General features: G+C 39.3%; 2 protein-coding genes across 2 annotated transcripts in view; both read right to left on the bottom strand.

Moving 5' to 3' along the window:
• Positions 1–9478, bottom strand: part of LOC122327908 (NACHT, LRR and PYD domains-containing protein 12-like) — a 50683-nt gene extending 41205 nt beyond the window's left edge. Inside the window, 7 exon segments of the mRNA XM_043223578.1 lie at positions 396–566; positions 3618–5442; positions 5630–5825; positions 5978–6062; positions 7077–7181; positions 8795–8902; positions 9358–9478. Of these exon segments, the coding sequence (XP_043079513.1) occupies positions 396–566; positions 3618–5442; positions 5630–5825; positions 5978–6062; positions 7077–7181; positions 8795–8817 (2405 nt within the window). The 5' untranslated portion in view covers positions 8818–8902; positions 9358–9478.
• A 1267-nt stretch (positions 9479–10745) lies between these two features.
• LOC122327909 (NACHT, LRR and PYD domains-containing protein 3-like) overlaps positions 10746–23958 on the bottom strand; it is an 88298-nt gene continuing 75085 nt past the window's right edge. Inside the window, 6 exon segments of the mRNA XM_043223579.1 lie at positions 10746–11469; positions 12643–12804; positions 16918–17091; positions 20425–20598; positions 22285–22455; positions 23580–23753. Coding sequence (XP_043079514.1) covers positions 11361–11469; positions 12643–12804; positions 16918–17091; positions 20425–20598; positions 22285–22455; positions 23580–23753 — 964 coding nt within the window. The 3' untranslated portion in view covers positions 10746–11360.

Genomic DNA, 23958 nt, shown 5'->3' with positions numbered 1-23958 from the left:
GGAAATAATAGATATTTATACCGAGGCCTGTCCCACCAGAGCCGCTCTGGCTGGATCAATAGAGCTAGTGCTGCTTACAGAAATATTTCTTTTGTTTTCTCAAACACTTTGCATAGGATCATGGTGTTATTTTGGTCTAGAATCAAAGTACTATATGTCTGCCATTTAGTATTTGGGAATACAAATAAAATATTGCACCATATTCACCATAGGAACTGAAGTCTATTTTAACAAGTATGAGGTTTTGTCGCAATTATCTGCTTAAAGGATTAAAGCCTATCAAATACACTAAGCTCAAGCAGTTCTGTCCTCAATTATTTGGCACATTATCTAGGTCCATGTTAAAAAGATGTATGTGAGTTCTAATTAAACCTAGAGATTGTCACAAAACTTACCTCAGTATCTCTAATTTACAATTAGCATTCTTCAGTCCAGTGCAGAGCAGCTTCACTCCTGAATCCTGTAGATTATTATTGTTCATGTTCAGCTCTTTCAGACTGGAATCTGATTCAAGAACTGAAGCCAGAGCTGAACAGCTTTTGTCTGTTAAACCACAATCATTTAGCCTACAAGAGAAATAAATCAAATCACAGAGTTAGATACATGTAATATATATTTTTAAATATAAAAATTAAATTGATACCAATTATTAAATATAAGTATACTGCATTTTATATATATATATATATATATATATATATATATATATATATATATATATATATATATAACACACACACACACACACAATCTTATGCAAAAGTTTAGACACCCTCGATAAATAACAGATTTTGGTGATTTTGTTCATTGAAAAGATGTTGAGATAGTCTCACTTGGAAATGTATTTTAGAAAAAGATTTTCAGCACAAATTGATGCACAGTTACTTATTGTGCCATAAACTGAACAAATAAAACCAAATCATAAAACCATTAAATATAATTTATAACAGTTTAATAAACACCATTATACAGTACATACAGTGGGTACAGAAAAGTACGCAGACCTCCTGTCACCAAGCCAGCAGAGGAGTCCTGACCTCTGGGTGATCTGCATCCACTCCCTCTGCGACAACTTCCTGTTCCAGGACTATAAAAACTGCAGCAAGCCACTCACCTGCAGGTTGCATTGTTCGCCTGTTTCATTGTTTGGATTGCTATTGGTTTGTTTCTAGTTTCCTGTTTCCCTGGTTTTGACCCTGCCTGTCTTTGGATATTCTGATTGTTTGCTGCCTGACCTGACCTTCGCCTGTTCTTGGATTTTGTGTTTGCCTCGTCTCTGATACTCCTGTTTGCCCTGTTGGACGCTTGCCTGTTTTGACCATGTCTTCATTTAATAAAAGCCTGCATATGGATCCGCACGCCTCAGACCGCTCATTCATGACACCTCCTTAAATGTTTCACTCTGTTATATTGCAGCCATTTGCTTTATTTTTTTTCAGTTGTTTTCCTTATTATTGTACACAGAGCACCCCAAATTGACAGAAAAAAACAGAATTGTTGACATTTTTGCATATTTATTAAAAATGAAAAACTGAAATATCACATGGTCCTAAGTATTCAAACCAAGTATAAACTCAGTATTAATTATAAGCACCCTTTTGATCTAATACAGCCATGAAATGGATTTGGGGATCCTCTGCCATTCCTCCTTGCAGATCCTCTCTAGTTCTTTCTGCCACCACCTGATGCTCCCCCCACCACCATGCTTCACTCTTGGGACTGTATTGGACAGGTGATGAGCAGTGCCTGGTTTTTGCCACACATACCACTTAGAATTAAGGCCAATAGTTCTATCTTCGTCTCATTCCAGAGAATCTTATTTCTCAGCATCTTAGCAAACTCCATACTGGCTTTCATGTGTCTTCCACTGAGGAGAGGCTTCTGGCAGGCCACTCTGCCATAAAGCCCGGACTGGTGGAGGGCTGCAGTCATGGTTGAATTTCTACAACTTTCTCCCATCTCCTGACTGCATCTCTGGAGCTCAGCCACAGTGATCTTTGGGTTCTTCTTTACCTCTTTCACCAAGGCACTTCTCAAAAGCTCAGTTTGGCCAGAATGCCAGCTCTAAGAAGGGTTCTGGTCATCCCAAATGTCTTTCATTTAAGTATTATGGAGGCCACTGCGAACCTTAAGTACAGAATTGTTTTTTTGTAACCATGGCCAGATTTGTGCCTTGCCACAATTCTGTCTCTGAGCTCTTCAAGCAGTTCCTTTGACCTCATGATTCTCATTTGCTCTGACATGCACTGTGAGCTGTAAGTTCTTAGATAGACAGGTGTGTGGCTTTCCTAATAAAGTCCAATCAGTAAAATCAAACACAGCTTAACTCAAATGAAGGTGTAGAACCACGTCAAGGATGATCAGAAGAAATGGACAGCACCTGAGTTAAATATATAAGTGTCACAGCAAAGGGTCTGAATACTTAGGACCATGTGATTGTTCAGGTTTTTTTTAATAACGTCAACAATTCTGTGTTTTCCGTCAATATGGGGTGCTGTGTGTACACTAACGAGGGAAAAATGAACTTTTAGCAAATAGCTGCCATATATCAAAGAGTTAAAATTTAAGAGGGTCCGACTACTTTCCATACCCACTGTGTATGTATGTGTATGTGTCTGTGTGTTGTCACGGGAGGAGCCAACGACAGACACAGTGGGCGTGGCGTCAGGCCTCGGAGAGGCTTTTTATTCAACAAAATATAAAATAAATACAAAATAAAGTGTCCAAGGGGGAAAGTGTCCAAATAAAAGGGGGATCTGGTGTCCTCGTCGTGCTCCGGGGTTAGTGAAGGTTAAGGCCGTGTTCTCGTCAGAGAGATTTAGGGGATTTAACGGCTCGGCATCCTGGCCCGTCAGCCATATCCGGGTGCGGTCGTCGCCTGGACTGTACGGGGTCCCACGACGGCGCTTGTCTAGCGGCGGGACGAGCTCCTTCACGCACCCTTCCTGGACCCACGAGGACACCAGCGTGCATGCACGGGGGAAGAGATCGGTCTCCCGAGGAGGGACGTGTTCGGCATATAATGGCGACGGTGACGAGCTAAATGCACTTCAGGTGTGCCTCGTCACACGCCGCCAGACCTGACCAATACCACGCCCCTCCTCTCGAACACACCCACTCCCGTCGGGAGCCTGGTGAAGGGCGGCGAATAAAGGTCGGGGTGAAGATGACAATAACGAGGAGGGGCAGCCAACTCGTCACAGTGTGTATACATATATTTATTTATATATTTTTGAGAGAGAGAGAGAGAGAGAGAGAGAGAGAGAGACAGAGAGAGAGAGAGAGAGAGAGAGAGAGAGAGAGAGAAATTCATATATATATAAAATAATTTGTTTTCAAAGGCTGCTCTATTATCTTACTGAGTGTCTTGGAAGAAGAAGCTGAAGTGCATATTGGAGTATAAAGGACTGCCATTTTTAAAGGAAAATAATAGTAATAATTAAAATAATATTAGTCATTATAATAAAAAGTTGAACAAAATGTGTTATGATTTAACCCTATACTTGTAATTGGCATATGGTTAATAATGAATATAAAATCAGGGGTGTCTAAATATGATGTTTCAATGTAGATAAATGCAATTTTAAAATGAAAACAAAATATGTTAAATGACTTACAGAGCTCTTTTGGAGGTTTTGATGACTGCTGATAACCTAATGAGACACTCGTCTGATTTCTTGAATTTCTGAAGATCAAACTCCTCCAGCTCCTCCTCTGATGTCAACAACACAAATACCAAAGCAGACCACTGGGCAGGTGAAAGGTCAGCAGATGAGAGACTTCCTTTGTTAAGGTGGGTCTGAATCTCTTTCACCAGAGTTTGGTCGTTCAATTCATTCAGACAGTAGAACAGATTGATGGATCTCTCTGGAGACAGATTAGCTTCAAATTTCTGCTTGATGTACTCAACTATTTCTTTTTGCTCAAGGTCATTTTTATTTTTCTGTGTCAACAGACCCTGTAAGAGTCTCTGATTGGACTGGAGTGACAAACCAAGGAGGAATCGAAGAAAAAGATCTCGGTGTCCATTATCACTCTCTAGAGCCTTGTCCACTGCAGTCTTGAGGAAATCAATTTCACTTTTGTTTTCTTGTTGTGTAGAGTCTTGATCAAACACACTTTTTTTGTTGATGTCCAGAAACAGATGAGCATAAAGAGCTGCAATAAACTCTTGAATGCTCAAGTGAACGAAGCAGTACATGGTACCAAGAACGATCCCTGTTTCCTCCTTAAAGATCTGGGTACACATGCCTGAGTACACTGATGCCTTATAGACGTCAATACCACAGGCTTCCAGATCTGTGTCATAGAAGACCACATTGTTTCTTTCCAGCTGATCAAATGCCAGTTTCCCCAGTGAAAAGATAGCATCTTTATCCCAAGAAACATCTGGTGTGTGTTCTCCATCATACTTTCTTCTGCTCTGCTGGATCTGAAATCTAAGAAAGTGTGTGTACATTTGTGTCAGAGTCTTAGGAGTGTCTTCAGTATTTGACTCCTGTAGTGTTTTGGAGGCATCTTCAGACTCATTATTTTTCATCACATTTTTTCGTTTCTCCTCTAAAATGTTCTGGAGAACTGTGGCTGAAATCCAACAGAAGACTGGGATGTGGCACATGATAAAGAGACTCTTTGATTGTTTAACATGTTCAATGATTTCTTTGGCCTGATTCTGATCCGTGAATCTTTTTCTGAAGTACTCCTCCTTCTGTGCATCATTGAATCCTCGTATCTCTGTCAGCCGCTCGATACATTCAGGAGGAATCTTACTGGCAGCTGCTGGTCTGGTGGTGATCCAGATGAGAGCAGAAGGAAGCAGATTTCCCTTGATGAGGTTTGTTAGGAGAACATCCAGAGAGGCTGCTGATGAAACATCACACAATATCTTATTATCCTTAAAGTTTAGAGGAAGTCGACATTCATCCAATCCATCAAGAATGAACAGGACTTTGAACTGATTTCTTCTCGTAAGCTTCAGTCCTTTTGTTTCTGGGAAAAACTGAGTTAAAAGGTCCATCAAACTTAGTTTTTCTTTCTCCTTTAAGTTCATCTCTCTGAATGGAAGAGGAAACACGAAGCTGATATCCTTATTTTCTTTTCCTTCGGCCCAATCCAGAACAAACTTCTGCACAGAGACTGATTTTCCGATGCCAGCGACTCCTTTTGTCAGTACAGTTCTGATCTGCTCGTCTTGTTCAGATGCTTCAAACAAATTTTTGCACTCAACCTGTTTCTCTTGTGTTTCATGACGACTGGAAGCAACTTCAATCTGTCTGACCTCATGTTCAGTATTGACCTGTTCACTACAACCCTGAGTGATATAGAGATCTGTGTAGATGTTCTTCAGAAGTGTAGAGTCTCCTTGCTTTGTGATTCCTTCAAACACACACTTATACTTCTTCTTTAGACTACACTTTAGCTGATGAATGAAGATCAACTCATCTGAACACAGAAATAAAGTACACATATTGTTTAGTGTCTGGGTTTGTTATATACAGAACAGAATGTGGAAGTCTAAAGGAAGTCTGTCATTGGAAGAGACAGGGCAGGTTATGAACACATAATATGAGAGGCATATGAGAGAAAACAGATTGATGAAGCACTGAAAGTAGCAAACATTGTCTCTTACCTTCTAGAGTATCAGCAGCTCTATCTTGCTTCATCTCTCTCAAGAAGGAAAGCGTGAGATCAAGAGCTGCTTCTCTGTTACTGCTTCTGTTCTCATTAAAATTCTCCACAAAGTGTTGCTTGTTCTCTTTCTGTAAAATTTTCTTGAACATTTCAAGCTCATTTTTTAGAAATGTGATTATTTTCTTCTCAAGATCCTACAAACAAACCAGAGAACAAAACTGAATAAGATACACATCCATATTTAGTCCAAATTATATTATCAGTGATGCAAAGTCTTTCTAAAAGAAATATTGTTTAGTGAGAGAATTAGTTTTCTATAAACATTTATGAAAACATTTTATTGTACCTGAAAGATTCCTAGGAGGTTGTCTGGGAAATTTCTGTGATTCCTGTTAATCTGGATGTCTGAGGCTAATGGTTCATATTGAAGCCTGTAATATTATTAAAAAAACAAAAAATAAATAAACAATATTAATGAATAATATAACAATAATAAAAAATATTATTAAACACATAGGGGCCCATTTTGATATTTTCTGTCCTTTCAGGAAGGGAACTAATGACACAAGTAATGGAAAAAAGCAGTAATACAGGGTTCTTCAGTCTTGTTTGAAGAAGTTTAATGCGGCAATTGATAATTAAACAGATGAGTGGACATATTCATGTCTCTATGGTTAATTTTATTCATCTATGTGACTGCTTGTTTAATTGTTTTACTGGAAAGAAATTCCTGACTGACTTAAAAAGGAAAGCAGATATTATGATCTGTGATTGTTTGCTTTATTTAGTTAACTTCTCCATTGGGATATTAGTGATATAAATTATCTAGTGCCACATAATACAAATTACGTGAAATACCTTTTAGTATCTGATGCAATTTCATTCTCATCTTACACTGATGACACAAAAGATTATGATACATATTTTACTACGCAAGATTCTTCAGTATCATTTGAAAAGGTTTAATTTCTGTAGATAAATAGATACTTTCATGATTGATTGCAAGGTGTATTTTCCTCAGTGAATTAATTCTCCCTAGTGTCTGTCTGTATGACTAAATTACTATGAAGAAGCACTAGACAGGGAGCTTTCATTGTGTAAATTACTTTCTATCACAAACATTTCCGTTGAGAAATAAGATAATGCTATCCCAGCTAACTATTAGGTAACTGCAATATAATCTGGTGACCAAAACTCATAACTGCCAGTTTGTTTCATGGTGTCCCGCTCACTCAAAGAAGACAGGCTGTCAGGGAGACTGGAGGAGATTCAAGTTAATTTATTAACAACATCTTAAACCCCAAACGGGGAGAAACTCAACAGAAGATCTCAAACTGGAAAGGCTTATCTGAGTTAGTCAAAAGTCCTCATGAGATTGAACAGGGAGCGATCAGTGAAGGAGAGAGCAGGGATTTGACCTCAAAAACACAAAACACATGAAATACCTTTCAGTAGCTGATGGTGTTTCCTCACTGAATCTCGGTGGGTTATCTTTTGACCAGTTGCTCTTCACAGACACAGAGCTGGACACATGAGAGCCTGATCTTACACTGATGACACAAAGAAGGGAGAGCTTTTAAACTTTAATATAATCATTTATTAGAAGCTAAAAAGAAAAGAGAAAGAGACTAAGTCCGCTTCCATCACAGTAGAGTTCAAGCTCTCTTCTGTCAGCATCTTCAAGTAACAAATGAGCTTCATTTCTATTATTGTGTAGCATTCAGCTACATTCTCTTCAGTCTTATATTAACCACAAGCGGAGTTTATATCAACCAGGAAAAGCCAACGAGATCTCATGATAATTTGTATTGATAATTGATCATTTTTTTGTTGTCATATCAATGACCTTGTTTGAAATTGCATTATTAAACCGTTCTATACGTAATATACGTATATATAAAATGATATATTTTATTCTGTTCTGTGTGATTTCTGCACCAAAACAGGCCTTTATAATGTTAAAAAAGGCTTAATTTTAAACCTTTAAAATAAATAACATTTCTGCAATAGTTTACCCTTTAAATTGTCATTTAACGTCTAACTTACATGCCATGGACCACAAAAGAGGTTTTCTCTGACATGCTGTGACTGACATTAGAACTATAAAATACACCAAAAACACAAATTAATTACAAAATGAAACTATTTTATTAGTATGTTGTAATCCAGATCTTCCAGATTCATATTCTTTTATCTGTCTGTCATGCTTTTCTTATACTCTACAGAGATATCTATGTTTAGGTTTAGAGGTAGGCCTGGGATTAGCGACTCTAGAAATTATTTAAAATGCTATGTTGCTACGAAAATATATATAAAATGGGTAGGTTTAGGTTTGGGGTCAGGTTAAGGGGTCTGAAAATCTAAATCACTCATTGACAAAAAATAAAAATGCACTAATACAAATACCACACATAAATATTTTATGTTTTCTAACTAAATACATGTAATGATTCGTACACTTTAAACACTGAAATATGTCTAAATTGTATGTTTTGCATCAATAAGAACAAAATGTAGGTTTTATGCTTGTTTTTTATACATTACATTGGAAACACAGCTGGTGGTCATTAAAAAAAAGTTTTAGTGGTTTGAGTTTGATCGAGTGAAACACAATTTTATGTAGTTTTCAAAAGAATTTGTGTAGCATATGTTACATCCTGCTTAAACGTCTCTGTTTGTATTGGACAAATATGTTTAAAATATCTTTTGTAAAAACGTGTATGTTTTTATTTATTGTTTATTTAATTTAGCAACACTTTTCAGAAACAAGCTTATGTTAATGCAAACATTGTTTCATTTTGTAGAAATAATAACATTTCTAGTTTTACAAATACAAATTTCAGCATTATCATGAATCTTGTGTGCATTTTCCTTCATAACCCATTCATTTGACTCAATACCATTTATTGTAATCACAATCGCATGTTGCAACATTGACATAAAAAAAAATGTTCGTGCAGCTTTATAAATTAGACATAAATAACTAAAAATTTCAGCATAGTAGATCTTTAACAGGTTCCATGCTGTTTCAATCTGTGACAAGCTAAAAACATTTACAGGAAGTTTTCATGTGCTTTTGCAAATCCTTTGACACGACAATAGAGAGAAAACACTGCTTGTTGAAAAGTGTAGTTTTTTCTCTGAAAGCAGACTCAAGTCTTACCTCTGTTTCTTTGAGAGACTCATCTTTTTCTTCTCTTCTCTGAGATCTTTGTGTCTCTGAAGATCATCAGATGTTCCTCATTTCCTGAACATGACCCTGTGTCTCTGTCTGAGATCAAGATCATGAGAGTTCAGAGGAATACAAAATAAAGAAAATAACTAGTTATCAAACTCAATATAAAAATAAAATATGCTCCACAATTCATCAACACATCTATATTTGCATTAAGACGTATATAAGAATAATCATTTCGAGTTTATTTACTCTCTAACTGGAAAAACAGGTTTGTTATGATCACAGAATACTTTCAATTTCGTGTCTAAAAATAATGGAGAAAATAAAAAACCCTTTGATAATTATTCTCAACGCTACACTGTTTTCTTTTTTTACAGATTTGTTAAATATGCGCAGCCTTAAAGAGGTTGTTTTAGTTGTATCTTTCTGCTTCTCTGTGTTCGTGACTTCGACGACAGTTATAACTTAACAAATCACGCAGGATCTATCCATAAAATCCCTTCATCATTTTCCTAAATAAGTGTAATCGTGAAAGTATTCAAACTTACTCGCAGTAGTTGAGACGATGTTGTAGAAATAGAATCCAGAAGTCTTTAAAACACTTTCGGTTTTGTGATCGCTGTTAAACAAACACCTGGACAGGAAAGTGAAGCACAAACACACCTGTTTTTTCCTTCTTCTAACAGCAGATCACACACTACTTCAGTACTCCAGCTCCACCTGCTGTTACTCAGTGTTTTTCCTTCTCCTGCAGATAATACTCATCTTCTTCAATCACCTCGATCTTAAACATTTGTCAACTTTGAAGGCTTTTTTTGAGAGCTCGTACAAAATTTGACAAAAAAAGGAAAGAACACTTTAGTTCAGGGAGCATAAAACACATATTAATGCACTATACTGCATGGCTATATTTTACATCTCTTAACCCTAAAATATATCCGAATGTGACAGGACTAAGTGATTGACATCGGTCTTCATCTATCAGGAAGCTCTACAGTTAATTTAAGGGTGGCTTGGTTTTTCATTTTCCCGCCGGTGTTCATTGTCCGTGAGGACTAGCTGCAGGTAAGCACGCGCTGTTTTTAACAGGTAGATACCTTAAGACCCGTTGAGTGCATGTGGTTTTTAAAGTGTTCCTGCTCATTATAGTGTACCGTTTGTATTGTAGAGCTGGTGTGGTGTTAGTGGAGCTGATGACTGTTCTCCTTTCAGGTAACGTACATTCTTCCGAGCCGGTGTTTTTAATCTGTTAATATACTTATGTAGAGGTATTGTTGTTAGGCGCCAAATAGGCATGATTTCCTGAACCCCACTGTTTGATCGGAGGACATGATTGACAAACCTGTGCCCTTAGCTATATTTGATGTTCGAGTTGAGTTGTCTTTTTGTGACTTAAATACTTTTGTTTTCTTTTTTGCTTGTACCCTTGTTGGTGTGGTTTTGTTGTGGCTAATGTTATAATTTGTATTTATTTTTTGTTTGCTTCATTTCAGGAGCCGGGGTCCCACTGGTGGTTGGGTTTCTCTCCTGGTGGTGTGTGTGTGTGTGTGTGTGTGTGTGAGATCGTAAAAACTAAACTCCTCTTGCCGCTGGAAGCTTCATCCCTGCTGGATGTATGTGACTTTATTGTAGGAACCCAACGTTGAATTATTTCTGTATTTTGTATTCTTTTTGAAGCGGTGCTTTTTCTTGTGAAAGCATTTTTTAAAATTAATGTCACTGTCCTGCCTAACTTTTATATGAGGGATCCGAACCTGTGTCCAATTCTAAGTTTGTTCCCTGGGAATAATCCTTAGGGTGGCGTAGTCGGATGTCCTTCGTGAAAGTTTAATGTTGCTGTTAAAAACTATACCGTTCTGCCACACGAATATAAACAAGGGTCTTACTACAAGGATGTCACGGTGTGGTCAGGGAGAAAGAGGACTCGATGAGAATATAATCTTAGTAGTATTTAATCTTAAAGGAGCAAATAACAGACAGAAAATAACCACATTAAACTACGATGAAGAGCGGACCATTAACACTAAAAAAAAACAGGAAGTTATATTGGGAAGACATGATGACGTAATGAACAAGACACACCTGAACATGATGACAATCAACAGAAAGTAGGTCACATAGAGAACGAGGAACATAAAAACAACAACAGAAGAGTCTGTGACACAGGAAGCAGCAAGCTGGGAGTTTGAGGAAAACTCTTAATGGTTAATATAGGTGTATTCAAAATATGCAAATTTTTAAACATTCATTGAAGTAAAACAACCAAACCTTTTTTAATACAAATATTACGAAACTGAAGAGCCAGACCGACTCACTTCAGCTTTTAAATTAAACATGAGCATTAGGTTGAATATTAAATCAATATTAATCATTCAATATCATGTTTCTAACACATATGCTGCATTATTTGATTGTAAAGTCTGAGTCTCTACACCTGTATGAATCATATTTAAACATTTATCACACATTTATTTCTCCTCATAGACACATAGTGAAGCTCTTCTGTGGATCTTCATCTGATGTTTACAGCTCCTCTCAAGATGATCTCAAACTATGATATACAGCATTTATCATTTTTCAGTGACTGAACTCTTTCAGGTAATTCTTGTGATGAAACTCTATCAGGGATTTCTTGTGATGGATCTTGATCTTGATCTACACTGTAAGGTGGGACAGAAAAGAAGATAATCAGAGTTTAGTGGATTAAGTTAATACTTTATTTTAACAGTTTGTATTTACAATTATGTAGTATGTATGTAATAGGCTGCTACTGTTACACATTTCTAACAGGCCGAGTCTGTCACACAGCTACTTGTGTAACCAAAAGATTGTCACAGATGTGTTGCAGACTTTATACAATGTAATTATTAAAGTACACAGACATGAGCAACTTAATATAAAGTTTATCAAGATTATACTTAAGTGTACTTCATGTGTATCTATACCGAACACTTTATCTAGCGGCACCTTTTTGATTGAACCCACATCTTAAACACATGTCATACATTTCTAAATGTACAGTTACCGGAGTTTGAATATGTATTTATAAAACTGTATTTGTGTTTTAAATATAACTAGAACATAAATTCCTGTTTTTTTCAGCAGGGAAGCTACTGTTCACATCAAAACATCTAAAAAAACATCAAAACATTCTGTTTCAGTCTCTATCGAGTGAATATAAAGAGAAACACAAACTAAACTTCCAGGTTCACAGGCGTTTTTAGGAACAGTTTTTTTTGGCAGAAGCTTTGCATTTAAAGAGCTAAAAATATACTTCAGCTCAAAGTAATTATTTGTGTTTAATTATTCTCTTATGTGTCAAGAAAGAGCATAATAAGTGTGATTATCACAGAATAAGTCTCTTCAGGAGATATTAGTCCTGATCACCCTGTCAGGTTTATTCTGTGATAAGTGTCTGGATGAACATTATCTCTTACATGAAGTAAGTGTAAAGTAAAGTGAGGTGTTGCTTGTCAAAGTAAAAACACACAAGAGACAGAGACATTGATCATGTGATGCTGGACGACTGTGAGCCGAAGCTGAATCTGCTCTGATTTGACCTGCTTTTCCTACAATCTGATCAAATCTATTTCAAACTGTAATGATTCACTATTACTGATATCATTAATAAAGCAGCTGCTGCTGTATAAAGTGTGACAGTGTGCTTCTGTTCTCTTTCCTCCTTTGTGTTAAACATCTCATCAACTTTTTATTTCATTCTGACACAAACCCTTTGAGATAAAGCTTCATGATACTTTGTATGAAAGTGTGTATTTGTTCACGTATCAGAGTTAAATGAATCTCTTTAATATCTCAAAGTGAAGTTTACTCACCTCAGTTTACAGTTTGAGTCTCGTAGCACATCAATGAGCTGCTGCTTTGAGTCTCTGATCTCATTAAACCTCAGATCAAGCTCTTTTAGAAACTGCAGTGTTTCTGTTTTTGTCAAACACTGAGTTAAAGAAGAAACATCTGTAATGCCACAGTCATAAAGACTAGAAAGAGACAAAAAGAGAAAGAGAGATCATCTCAAACAAAATCATAAAGAAGAATGTTTCACGAAATATTTCACAGGCTAGAAGAGACGGACACCAGAGCGTAAGTCTATTATACCTATTGCTGTGTGTAGTTCAAATTATTTCATTGCTGTTTGGAGAGAATATTTACGTTTCCCTACTTATTTGTAGTGTGTAGTTTAGTTGTGCTGTACTTATTCAGAGTGTTCTTATTAGGGAACTTGTAAATTGTTTGCCTCCGGGCTATTAAGAGCACTTAAGTGTGAAGGCGTTAGTTTCGTTTTTCCTGATCGACCTCCTGATTGGCTATTGCCTGGGCAAATTAGAACTAGCTTTTCGCTGTTTCCACTGCATACACTTTGTATTTATTTGTTGAGTGTGCGCTGGCGCGTCAGCGGAAGCGTCTAGCGCTCGTGTTCAGTCTCCTCGTGTGAAGACTACGAGAGTAAAGACATACGACTTTTCCTGCGCGACTTTAACTGAGCAACGCACTTAAGTACATCTTCATTCATTCTCTTACACATCTTCACCTCCTCTTTCCTACCTCTATCATATGTTTCCAACTCATTCCGGTTGTCTCTCGACCTCGCCCTAACAACACACGCAGACGACAATGCACTCCTACTAACCTACGCTCTGTCCCTACATCCTCTACTACACCCCTATCTTTCTCTGTTGGTCTGTGGAATTGCCAGTCAGCTGTCAACAAAGCTGACTTCATTTCTGCTTTTTCTTTACATTCTTCACTCAACATTCTGGGATTGACTGAAACCTGGATTCGTCCAGAAGACTCAGCAACCCCAGCAGCTCTAGCCAACAATCACTCTTTTTCACACACACCTCGTCAGGTTGGCCGGGGTGGGGGCACTGGTCTCCTCATCTCAAACAATTGGAAATATTCAACCTACTCACTTCTATGTAATTACAACTTTTTTGAATTTCATGCTATCACAGTTACTACTCCGACAAAATTCCACATAGTGGTGATCTACCGCCCCCCTGGACATATTCTAGACACCTTCCTAGAGGAGCTGGATGGATTATTGTCATCTTTTACAGAGGAAGGCACTCCACTCCTACTCTTCGGGGACTTCAACATTCATCTTGACAAACCTTATGCTACGCACTTCCATTCACTTCTAGCTTCATTTTACCTCAAACGCCTCATCACGACAAGCACCCACAAATCAGGCAACCAGCTTGATTTAATTTACACACGCAGTTGTACTGCAGATACCATTTCAGTACAACCGCTTCACATCTCTGACCAATTCCTTCTTACATTTAAACTACATTTTCCTATCTCTGTGCAACCAACGCCTATACCGGTTACTTTCCGACGTAACCTTCGTTCCCTTTCTCCCTCCCATCTCTCCTCTGCTGTGTCCTCCTCCCTTCCCTCTCCTACCCATTTCTCTTCCTTGGATGTGAATGCAGCTACAGATACCTTGTTCAGTACTCTAACCTCCTGTCTAGACGACATCTGCCCTCTCTCCTCCAGGCCAGCACGAACCGCCTCCTCTAGCCCCTGGTTGTCTGATGTTCTCCGTGAGCATCGGGTCAAACTCAGGACAGCGGAGAGAAAGTGGCGCAAATCTAAAGATCTGTCAGACCTGAGCAGGTATCAGACTTTGCTTTCTTCATTCTCAGCTGAAATCCGCACTGCCAAATCATCATACTTCCAAAACAAGATCAACAACACTTCAGACACACGTAAGCTTTTCAGATCATTTAACTCCCTGCTCTACCCCCCTCCACCACCTCCCACCACCTCAATATCACCTGACGATTTTGCCACATTTTTTACAAACAAAACAAAAGCGATCAGTAGCCAGTTCTCAGCCCCCCCAACACACAACCTTCAACCAACCTCATTGACTACCGATTCCTCCACTTTCTCCTTCTGCTCCCCATAACCTCTCATCTTCTACAAGCAATCTCCCCCACTGTCTTGCCGGCACTCACGCACATCATCAACACATCTCTCCTCACAGGCACCTTCCCCACAGCATTTAAGCAGGCCCGGGTAACCCCACTGCTCAAAAAGCCCACTTTAAACACTTCCCTTATTGATAACTACAGGCCAGTCTCTCTTCTTCCATTCATAGCGAAAACACTTGAAAGAGTGGTTTTCAACCAGGTATCACTGTTTCTTTCGCAAAACAACAAACTGGACCATAACCAGTCAGGTTTCAGGTGCGGCCATTCAACTGAGACTGCGCTGCTCTCAGTCACTGAAGCCCTGCGGACTGCAAGAGCTCAATCCAAATCATCAGTTCTCATTCTGCTGGATCTATCCGCTGCTTTTGACACTGTGAATCATCAGATCTTGCTGACTACCCTCTCATCACTGGGCATCTCTAGGATACCACTTCGTTGGTTCGAATCCTATCTCACTGGTAGGTTTTTTAGGGTGGCCTGGGGAGGAGAAGTATCCACAGCACATCAACTGGTCACTGGGGTTCCTCAGGGATCGGTTCTTGGACCCCTCCTCTTCTCCATTTACACTACATCACTAGGACCCATCATACAGGCTCACGGCTTCTCCTACCACTGCTACGCCGATGACACACAGCTCTACCTCTCTTTTCATCCAGATGATCCAACGGTAGCTACTCGGATCTCGGGTTGCCTGGCGGACATCTCGGCATGGATGCAAGAGCACCACCTACAGCTCAACCTGACAAAGACTGAGCTGCTTGTATTCCCTGCCACTCCAACTACACAGCATGACTTCACCATCCAGCTAGGTTCTTCTTCAATTACCCCATCAACCTCAGTCAGAAATCTTGGAGTAATCCTCGATGACCAACTAACCTTCAAAGATCACATTGCAAAGACTGCTCGATCCTGCAGGTTTGCATTACACAACATCAGAAAGATCAGGCCCTTTCTGACAGAGCAAGCCGCACAGCTACTTGTCCAGGCCCTTGTCATTTCTAGACTGGACTATTGCAATGCTCTTCTGGCTGGACTTCCATCAAACACAATAAAACCTCTACAAATGATTCAGAATGCAGCGGCACGGATGGTCTTCAATGAGCCCAAGAGAACCCATGTTACACCTCTCTTTATCTCCTTACATTGGCTACCGATTGCAGCTCGCATCAAGTTCAAGGCCCTGATGCTTGCATATAGAACAACCACAGACTCGGCACCGGTCTACTTCCACTCACTATTACAAATCTACACGCCCTCTAGAAGTCTGAGATCTGCCAGTGAGTGACGCCTCGTGGTACCATCTCAAAGAGGCTCGAAATCACTCTCCAGAACTTTCTCGTTCTCTGTTCCTGGCTGGTGGAACGATCTTCCCGTACATATCCAGAATGCTGGATCTCTGTCAATCTTTAAGAAACAGCTGAAAACTCACATCTTTCAGCAATACCTGACCTCATCATAAAAAAAAAAATAAATAAATAAAAAAAAAACTCTCTCTGTCTCACTTCCCCTCCCCCCCTTGTTTATTCCTTCCCTTCTAGCATGTACTAATTTGATCAATACCTGTGACTGGGTGTTATAAGCACTTACTCTGTCTGTTTGTCTCTCAAAAAAAATGAATCGCTGTTGTACTCTCAATTGTAAGTCGCTTTGGATAAAAGCGTCTGCAAAATGACTAAATGTAAATGTAAAAATAATGAGCTCAGACTCATCACAAGATTTTGAGTATAAAGAGAGGAAGTAATCGTGAATTTAAAGATTTAAAATAATTGACTGTAAATTTAAGACAAGTATATTAATAAATCAATTTACTTCAAGAGATTTTAAGATTATAGTTTACAGTGAACAAGTACAACATTATTGTGACCATGTTTTTTATTAATGTGATGCATAAAATTGCTGGCTATAAAATTTGTCGATAAAGCTGGATAATTGTTGTTTGTTATTGCTGTGATCATGTGACTGACAGGTTTCCCGCCTTCACATCATCAGACGAGAGAAGAGATGTTTTCTTGAGGGACAGTTATTTTCATCAAACATCACAAGGGTCCATTTATTTTTGTAAATAAAATATGTGCCAAAATAAATCAATCATAATAAGCACTAAAATATTGCTGATATTAATTTCCTTAATAAACTAATAATGATACTAACTGTAGTTTCTCCAGCTTGAATTGTGTGTTCATCAGTAGATCACTGAGGTGTTTCACTCCAGAGTCTCTGAGTTCATTCCAGCTCAGGTTCAGTTCTCTCAGGTGTGATGGGTTTGATTTCAGAGCTGAAGTCAGGATGAGACTCTGTTTCTCTGTAATACTGCATCCATACAGACTGAAGACAGAAAGAGAAAAGACAATGAATCAGACACGTTATGTTCATGTGTGACTTAAATTAATCACGAGAAAACATTATACAGTTCATTCAGTTTTTAATTCAATGTTTCAATGTTGAGAAATTATTAAGAGGAAATTTGATTTCCTAAAAAAAAAAAAAAAAATCATGTTATATCTACTTTTCTGTCACGTTCTCTGGACTTTGTTTATGTTTTCATCTCATGCCATGTGCTCCCTGTGCCCTGCCTTCCCTCTGTGTTGATTGTATTATTGTCTGCAGCTGTGTCTCGTCAATTACCCCGTGTATTTAAGTCCTGTGTTTTCAGTTCAGTTGGTCCGATCGTCAAGGTCTATACCCAAGGTCCATACCTGATGTCTATACCTGTGTTTATCCTGCCTGCCTGTTCTATCTACCTGCCTCCCTTTGTATCTTTATTTTGCCATTTTGGGATTAAATCCATTTAAGTTCATTTGACGTCTCGTGTCCTCAGTCTCGCGATAGCGCAGCCGTGACAGAACGATCGGACCTAAAAAGTAAATAGCGGCGTATTTTCCCTCTTTTTTTTTTTTTTTTTTTTTGTTTGCCATGGATTCCCCGTACGACGACCCCAATTTCCTCATCCTCCTGCTGGAGGATCGCTCTCTCGAGGGTTATACAATGGACTTCCTCGCCCTCGCGAACGACTACGCACTACCGGACAGCTTCCTCTGCTCACTTTATTACCGAGGACTCGACTACTCCCCGCAAGAGAAGCTGTCCGGGAACGGCCCTCGAGAGAGCATCGCCGCGTACATCGAGTGGGTGCTGGTGTCCTGCAAATCACCAATGACGGTTGCGCTGGAGGACAACGACACCAGCCCCACTCCAGATCCAGAGCCTAGCCCATCCCTTCACCGCAAGGTCGAGCCCCAGCCTGAGTCCACCGCTGACACGGGGGCGGAGTCGAGCGCGACCACGGACCCATCGCCAGAGAGAGCGACAGAGCCGTGGAGCGTAACAGGACCCGAGCCGAATACGTCAGACCAGGTGCGTGAGCCGGCTACAGAACTCGCCGCGTGGAAGACAGCCGACGGGAATGAGAGCGCAGAGTGGAGCTCCGCCCACTGCACATCAGCTGAGGATGAGCTGATCATCCACCTGGGGCTGCTGGATCTGCAAAAGGAGCTGGACAATGTGGACTTGGGCACCTCCCCTGTATCCTGAGTTCCTGTTCCTACCCCGTTAGCCCGCTGGTTCCGCCCAGCCGTCCCGTTAGCCCGCTGGTTCCGCCCAGCCGTCCCGTTAGCCCGCTGGTTCCGCCCAGCCGTCCCGTTAGCCCACTGGTTCCGCCCAGCCGTCCCGTTCCAGTGCCCGCGCCCCGTGCGCTCCGTCCCGCTCCAGTGCCCGCGCCCCGTGCGCTCCGTCCCGTTCCAGTGCCCGCGCCCCGTGCGCTCCGTCCCGTTCAGTGCCCGCGCCCCGTCGCTCCTCCAGTGCCCGCGCGCCCGTGAGCTCCTCCAGTGCCGCCTCAAGTTTTCCCACCTCCCACCCTGCCACACTACCCGATGAATCCCAGCAGCCCCTGCGCTCATCCTCAGCTTACCATCTGGAGCTCGCCACGGATCTGCTGGTCTCCATCGCTGTCGAGGTTGGAGGATCCCTTGCCTCACCGTCCCGCCTTCGAGTCCCGGACTCCTTCTCGGCTCGTAGACCCGTCGGCTCCCCCTGGGCTCCTAGCTCCCTCCTCTACACCGTGGTCCGTCAGTCCACCAGCTCCACCAGGCTCCATCGTCCCTCCGGCTCCGCCTTGGTCTGTCGTCGACCATCCGTCGCCTCGGGATTCCTCTCCTCCGGCTTCGCCTCGTCCCTCCATCCCACCGGCTCTGTAAGGCTCCACCTCAGTCCTCAGTCGCTCTGGCTCCGCAGCGTCCTTCCCGTCCCCCGTCTCCGTGTCAGTCGCCGAAGCCTGCGGCGTCGCCTTGGACCTCCAGCGCCTCAACGTCACCCTGGCTCTTCGGCTCTCCGTCTCCGCCTCAGTCTCCTCCACCACCTGCTACGCCGCCGTCGGTCGGCCCCATGGAGTCGATGGCTGCTCCTCCCCCATGGCTCCTCCCTCCGTCGGCTCCACCTTGGACTACCAAAGCTGGGCTCTGGATCTCCTCCCTGGCTCCTCCCGTCTACACCTCCTTGGACCCTTCTGCCTTCTGCCTGCCCCCTCCTGGGGATCCGTCCTCCACCAGAACCTCCTCCCAAGACCCGGTATCCCCAAATCCTAGTCATTTTGGTTTTTGTTTGTTTTTATTTGATGTTACCCTTTAGGTGCGAGGACGCACCTTCCGGGAGGGGGGGGTAATGTCACGTTCTCCGGACTTTGTTTATGTTTTCGTCTCATGCCATGTGCTCCCTGTGCCCTGCCTTCCCTCTGTGTTGATTGTATTATTGTCTGCAGCTGTGTCTCGTCAATTACCCCGTGTATTTAAGTCCTGTGTTTTCAGTTCAGTTGGTCCAAACGTCAAGGTCTATACCCAAGGTCCATACCTGATGTCTATACCTGTGTTTATCCTGCCTACCTGTTCTATCTACCTGCCTCCCTTTGTATCTTTATTTTGCCATTTTGGGATTAAATCCATTTAAGTTCATTTGACGTCTCGTGTCCTCAGTCTCGCGATAGCGCAGCCGTGACATTTTCATACCTCACTAAAAACTCACAAATGTTTCTAATCACCTCCTGGTCGTCTAATAGTGTCTGGTATTGGTTCTTTATCTTCTTTAATAATCACTTTTTTATTTTTTCAGTAAGACTCTTTTGTGAAAAAGTGCCCTCTTTCCTAAAAGATATCACTCATAAGTTGTCTTTCATTAATGCAGTACCTAAATAGATCTACTTTAGCTTTCTTTTGATGTTCAGTCTTTGTATTCATTCATATCTCATAAAAAAGGCACTGAATCTGTGATTCATTTCTTGTCAGAATGAGTTGAGTCGCTCAGCTTTAATGAATGCATTGAAATATTATCTGAGATTATTGTTTCTCATAACTCTTTTATCTTCTAGAATGACTCTTTATTCAGAGATGTGGCACCTTCCTTCACAAATCTATATATAGCCTCCTTCTAAGAAAATATTTACTCAAACCATGCTTTTTCTTTTGATATATTAATTTGGAAAAGATATCTGGTTGATTGTTTTTGTCATTTTTATCAATATTTAAATAAATGACTGGAACTTTAACATTCACTATGGATTACAATAATTAATAAAACTAGTTTTATAGATCTATGGATAATTCGGGACAATAACTGTTTATATAAAGACCTTCACAATGTCTAACTGCTGTAGAGTATAATGATACTAACTGTAGTTTCTCCAGCTTGAATTGTGTGTTCATCAGTAGATCACTGAGGTGTTTCACTCCAGAGTCTCTGAGTTCATTCAAGCTCAGGTTCAGTTCTCTCAGGTGTGATGGGTTTGATTTCAGAGCTGAAGTCAGGATGAGACTCTGTTTCTCTGTAATACTGCATCTATACAGACTGAAGACAGAAAGAGAAAAGACAATGAATCAGACACGTTATGTTCATGTGTGACTTAAATTAATCACGAGAAAACATTATACAGTACAATAAATAAAATAGGGCTAAAACGTGAAAACAATATTGCTAAAACCAAATTAGGATTTAAGGATACTATTTACATTTCAAATCTGGAGAATATTTACACGAAAAAAAGCTTATGATTTGTAATGTAATTAAGATATACGATCAACCGCATTAAAATAATATATATATACATATATAAACTTATACATACATATATATACATACACACACACACACACACACATTATATATATATATATATATATATATATATATATATATATATATATATATATATATATATATATAAATAAAACAACATTTTTTTCAAAATATTATAAGATTGTAGTTTACAGCCATTAACTACAATATTGTCTGATTATATTTTATTATGATGATGCATGTCTGAGTGAAAGAGCTTTTTTAAAAAATGCAGATCAGGAATTTATTTTTTATGAAAAGCTAGATACTTATTTGTTGTCTGTGATCTCGTGACTGTTTTTTCACATCTTCAGATGAGAAAACAGATGTTTTTGTGAATAAAAGAGATCAGCTTTACTACACAGATTTAACTTTACAGATCTAAATAAACCTGTATCTTTTTCTGTGGGTGTAGATGTGAAGTACAATAATATTTCTCAGAAACAGGTAAAACTGAAGAACCAATGCCTGCACAGAATAAAGTCCAGTCTGGATCTGTTCTGTTCAGTTGTTGGACATTCATTCATCATTGTTTGATTATGATTACATTATGAATAATTTCAGATTAATAAACATAATGAAAACAGTTTTATTCACTCGATAAAAGTCAAATGTTTGTGTAGTTTTGGTATTATTCACTAAAATGATGTGATATTGGGTTGTGTATTTGATGTGCTGTAAGAGCAACAAGAAACACTCATTACAACTTTCAAAGGTTTAGACCTCAGAACAACTTACTTTACAAGTCTCCCTTACACAAAATATACAGTACAGAAAATAGACAGATTAACTATACAAAATATTTAAACGTAATCAAATGTATTGAATGCAGCAAACAAGATACCAGTCGACCAATGAGAAGTTAGACCAGACACTTTATGAGGATTCACCCTGCTCAGATTAAACAATACCTCACTGCTTAAAAACTGAGGTTGTCGGGTGTTTTCACGATCAAATCAAGAAGAAAAAGGTTTCAGTTCTGTGTGTTACTAGTTGGTGGTTAATGTTTTCAAATTAGTCTTCAATCCTTAGTTTGTTGTCAGTCAACATGATCACATTCAGCAGAAGTTAGAGACTACATTTAACTGAAGTCTATGAAGTCTAAAGTTGTTTGAATCTATTTTGAGAAGGTTGGAAGCTGTATTAAAGGCAAACGATGATAAACACATTAAACACTGGCTATTTCTAATGTACGTACATTATTTTCTCCAATCTCTGTGCACTTATGGGGAAATTTCATTTTTGTTTGAAATAGCTCTATGATTTATTCAAGAATTTCTTCTTTCAACAAATAAATAAAATGTGTTATATTAGAAAAAAATGGCCTTTATAGCATGGGGTAGGACTCAAATGAGAATTAAAATAGACTTCTGTAAGATCACTAGTCGTGTGACGTGTGAAATGTTGTAAGATACTCACTTCAGTGTGTTGATCTGACAGTGTTTATCCTGCAGTAGAGCAGAGATCTGATTCACTCGTGTGTCTTCTAGTTCATGTCCACTCAGATTCAGCTCTTTCAGGAGTAACGGGTTTTTACCCACGATTCCAGTCACATACTGACAGCCTTCATCTGCAGCAGGACCCAAAAACCTGCAGAATACAAGATGAATAAATCAATTCAGTGTGCATCACAAAAAATGAACAGATGACCAAACATTGTTTATACCTAAAAAAACTAGTTCATATCTTTACAGTTTACGTACAGTTACATTTATTCAATCTATTTATGTTTTTGTTAAAGAAAGACAAATGGCAATTATTATGCAGCAGAACTCACTAGTTTTAATTGACTGATGTCTGTGTTGATACAGCAGTAATTCTGCTTATTTTGAGAAGAACTACATCTTCAGATGTGATATAGATCTGTTGTAGTAGATCTACAGTGTTGTGAATCTGAGCTTGATGAAAATTAATGCACAGTGCATTCAGTGACATTTAAACAATCAGGATAATTAGGCACACTGAATAATTTTTTTTTCATGAGAAATGTCTACAATAACACAATAATAAATCATAATTATTGAGGCGCCAAACTTCTGAATCCCACTCTAGTCACTCATCTTAAACGTGTTGACATTTATCATCAAAACTACAGCAGCTGTAGCTAAATATTATAATATAATACTAATGTAAGTAATTCACATTTACTTCATGACGTCTCACCCAGTGGTGTAACTTATTCATGAAGGACCCTATCCTGGGCTGCACGGTTATGAAGCACATACACACAGCGCTCATATCTAGAAAACATTATATTTGTATAATCAAATCTGTGCCTAGTCTACTTAATTAAGACCAACTAGAAAGAGCATGTTATATTAAACAGTTCTCTTTTCATGCGTCTAACACACACGCAGGAATCTTCTCAGAGAGAGCAGAGCAAAAAAAACATCTATAAACTATAATAAATAGATATAAATAAATAAATAATATCTTTAAATAACAGGCGGTCTATTGCTGGAATGTGTTACTGCGAGCATAACTAATGAACACCTCTTTGGTTTCAATGAAGGTAAAAAAGAAAAGAAAAACTACACAAAAGGGTGGATTAGAAGCCGAAAGCTCAGTAATTCTTGACAAAAGCTCCACCTCTAGAACACTAAAGGACACAAGATGATTCCGCTGTGAAAACCCATGACATGAGATGCATTGTATTATTGATATTTCTTGAAAAATATCGACTGCACTGCCTGTAGTTACGCCACTGGCCTCACCTCAGTGTGTTTAGTTGACAGTTAGGATCCTGAAGTAAATCACTGAGCTCCTTCACTCCTGATGATCCAGGATCATTTCCTATGAGATCCAGCTCTATCAGGTGTGAAGGGTTTGATCTCAGAGCTGAAGACAGAGCTTTATAACCTTCTTCACTGATACTGCAGTCTGAGAGTCTAAAAAAAAGGATTTTATTATATTGAAAGATATATAATTAATATTTCTACAAAAAGGTTTAATAGCTTTCTCCTTCTAGTTAGAGAAGAATGAAAAACAATTCATCATCTGACAGGAGAATGACTTTATTTAAAGATTATTACAATAATAATTTCATTTTGATCAAATTGAAACCATTACAATAGTTCATTATATTCACCTGAG

Source organism: Puntigrus tetrazona, chromosome 22 (genome assembly GCF_018831695.1).
Source record: "Puntigrus tetrazona isolate hp1 chromosome 22, ASM1883169v1, whole genome shotgun sequence".
In the NCBI taxonomy this organism is placed as follows: Eukaryota; Metazoa; Chordata; class Actinopteri; order Cypriniformes; family Cyprinidae; genus Puntigrus; species Puntigrus tetrazona.
The sequence above is the reverse complement of the archived record's forward strand: the minus strand, read 5'-3'. Positions and strand labels throughout refer to the sequence as shown.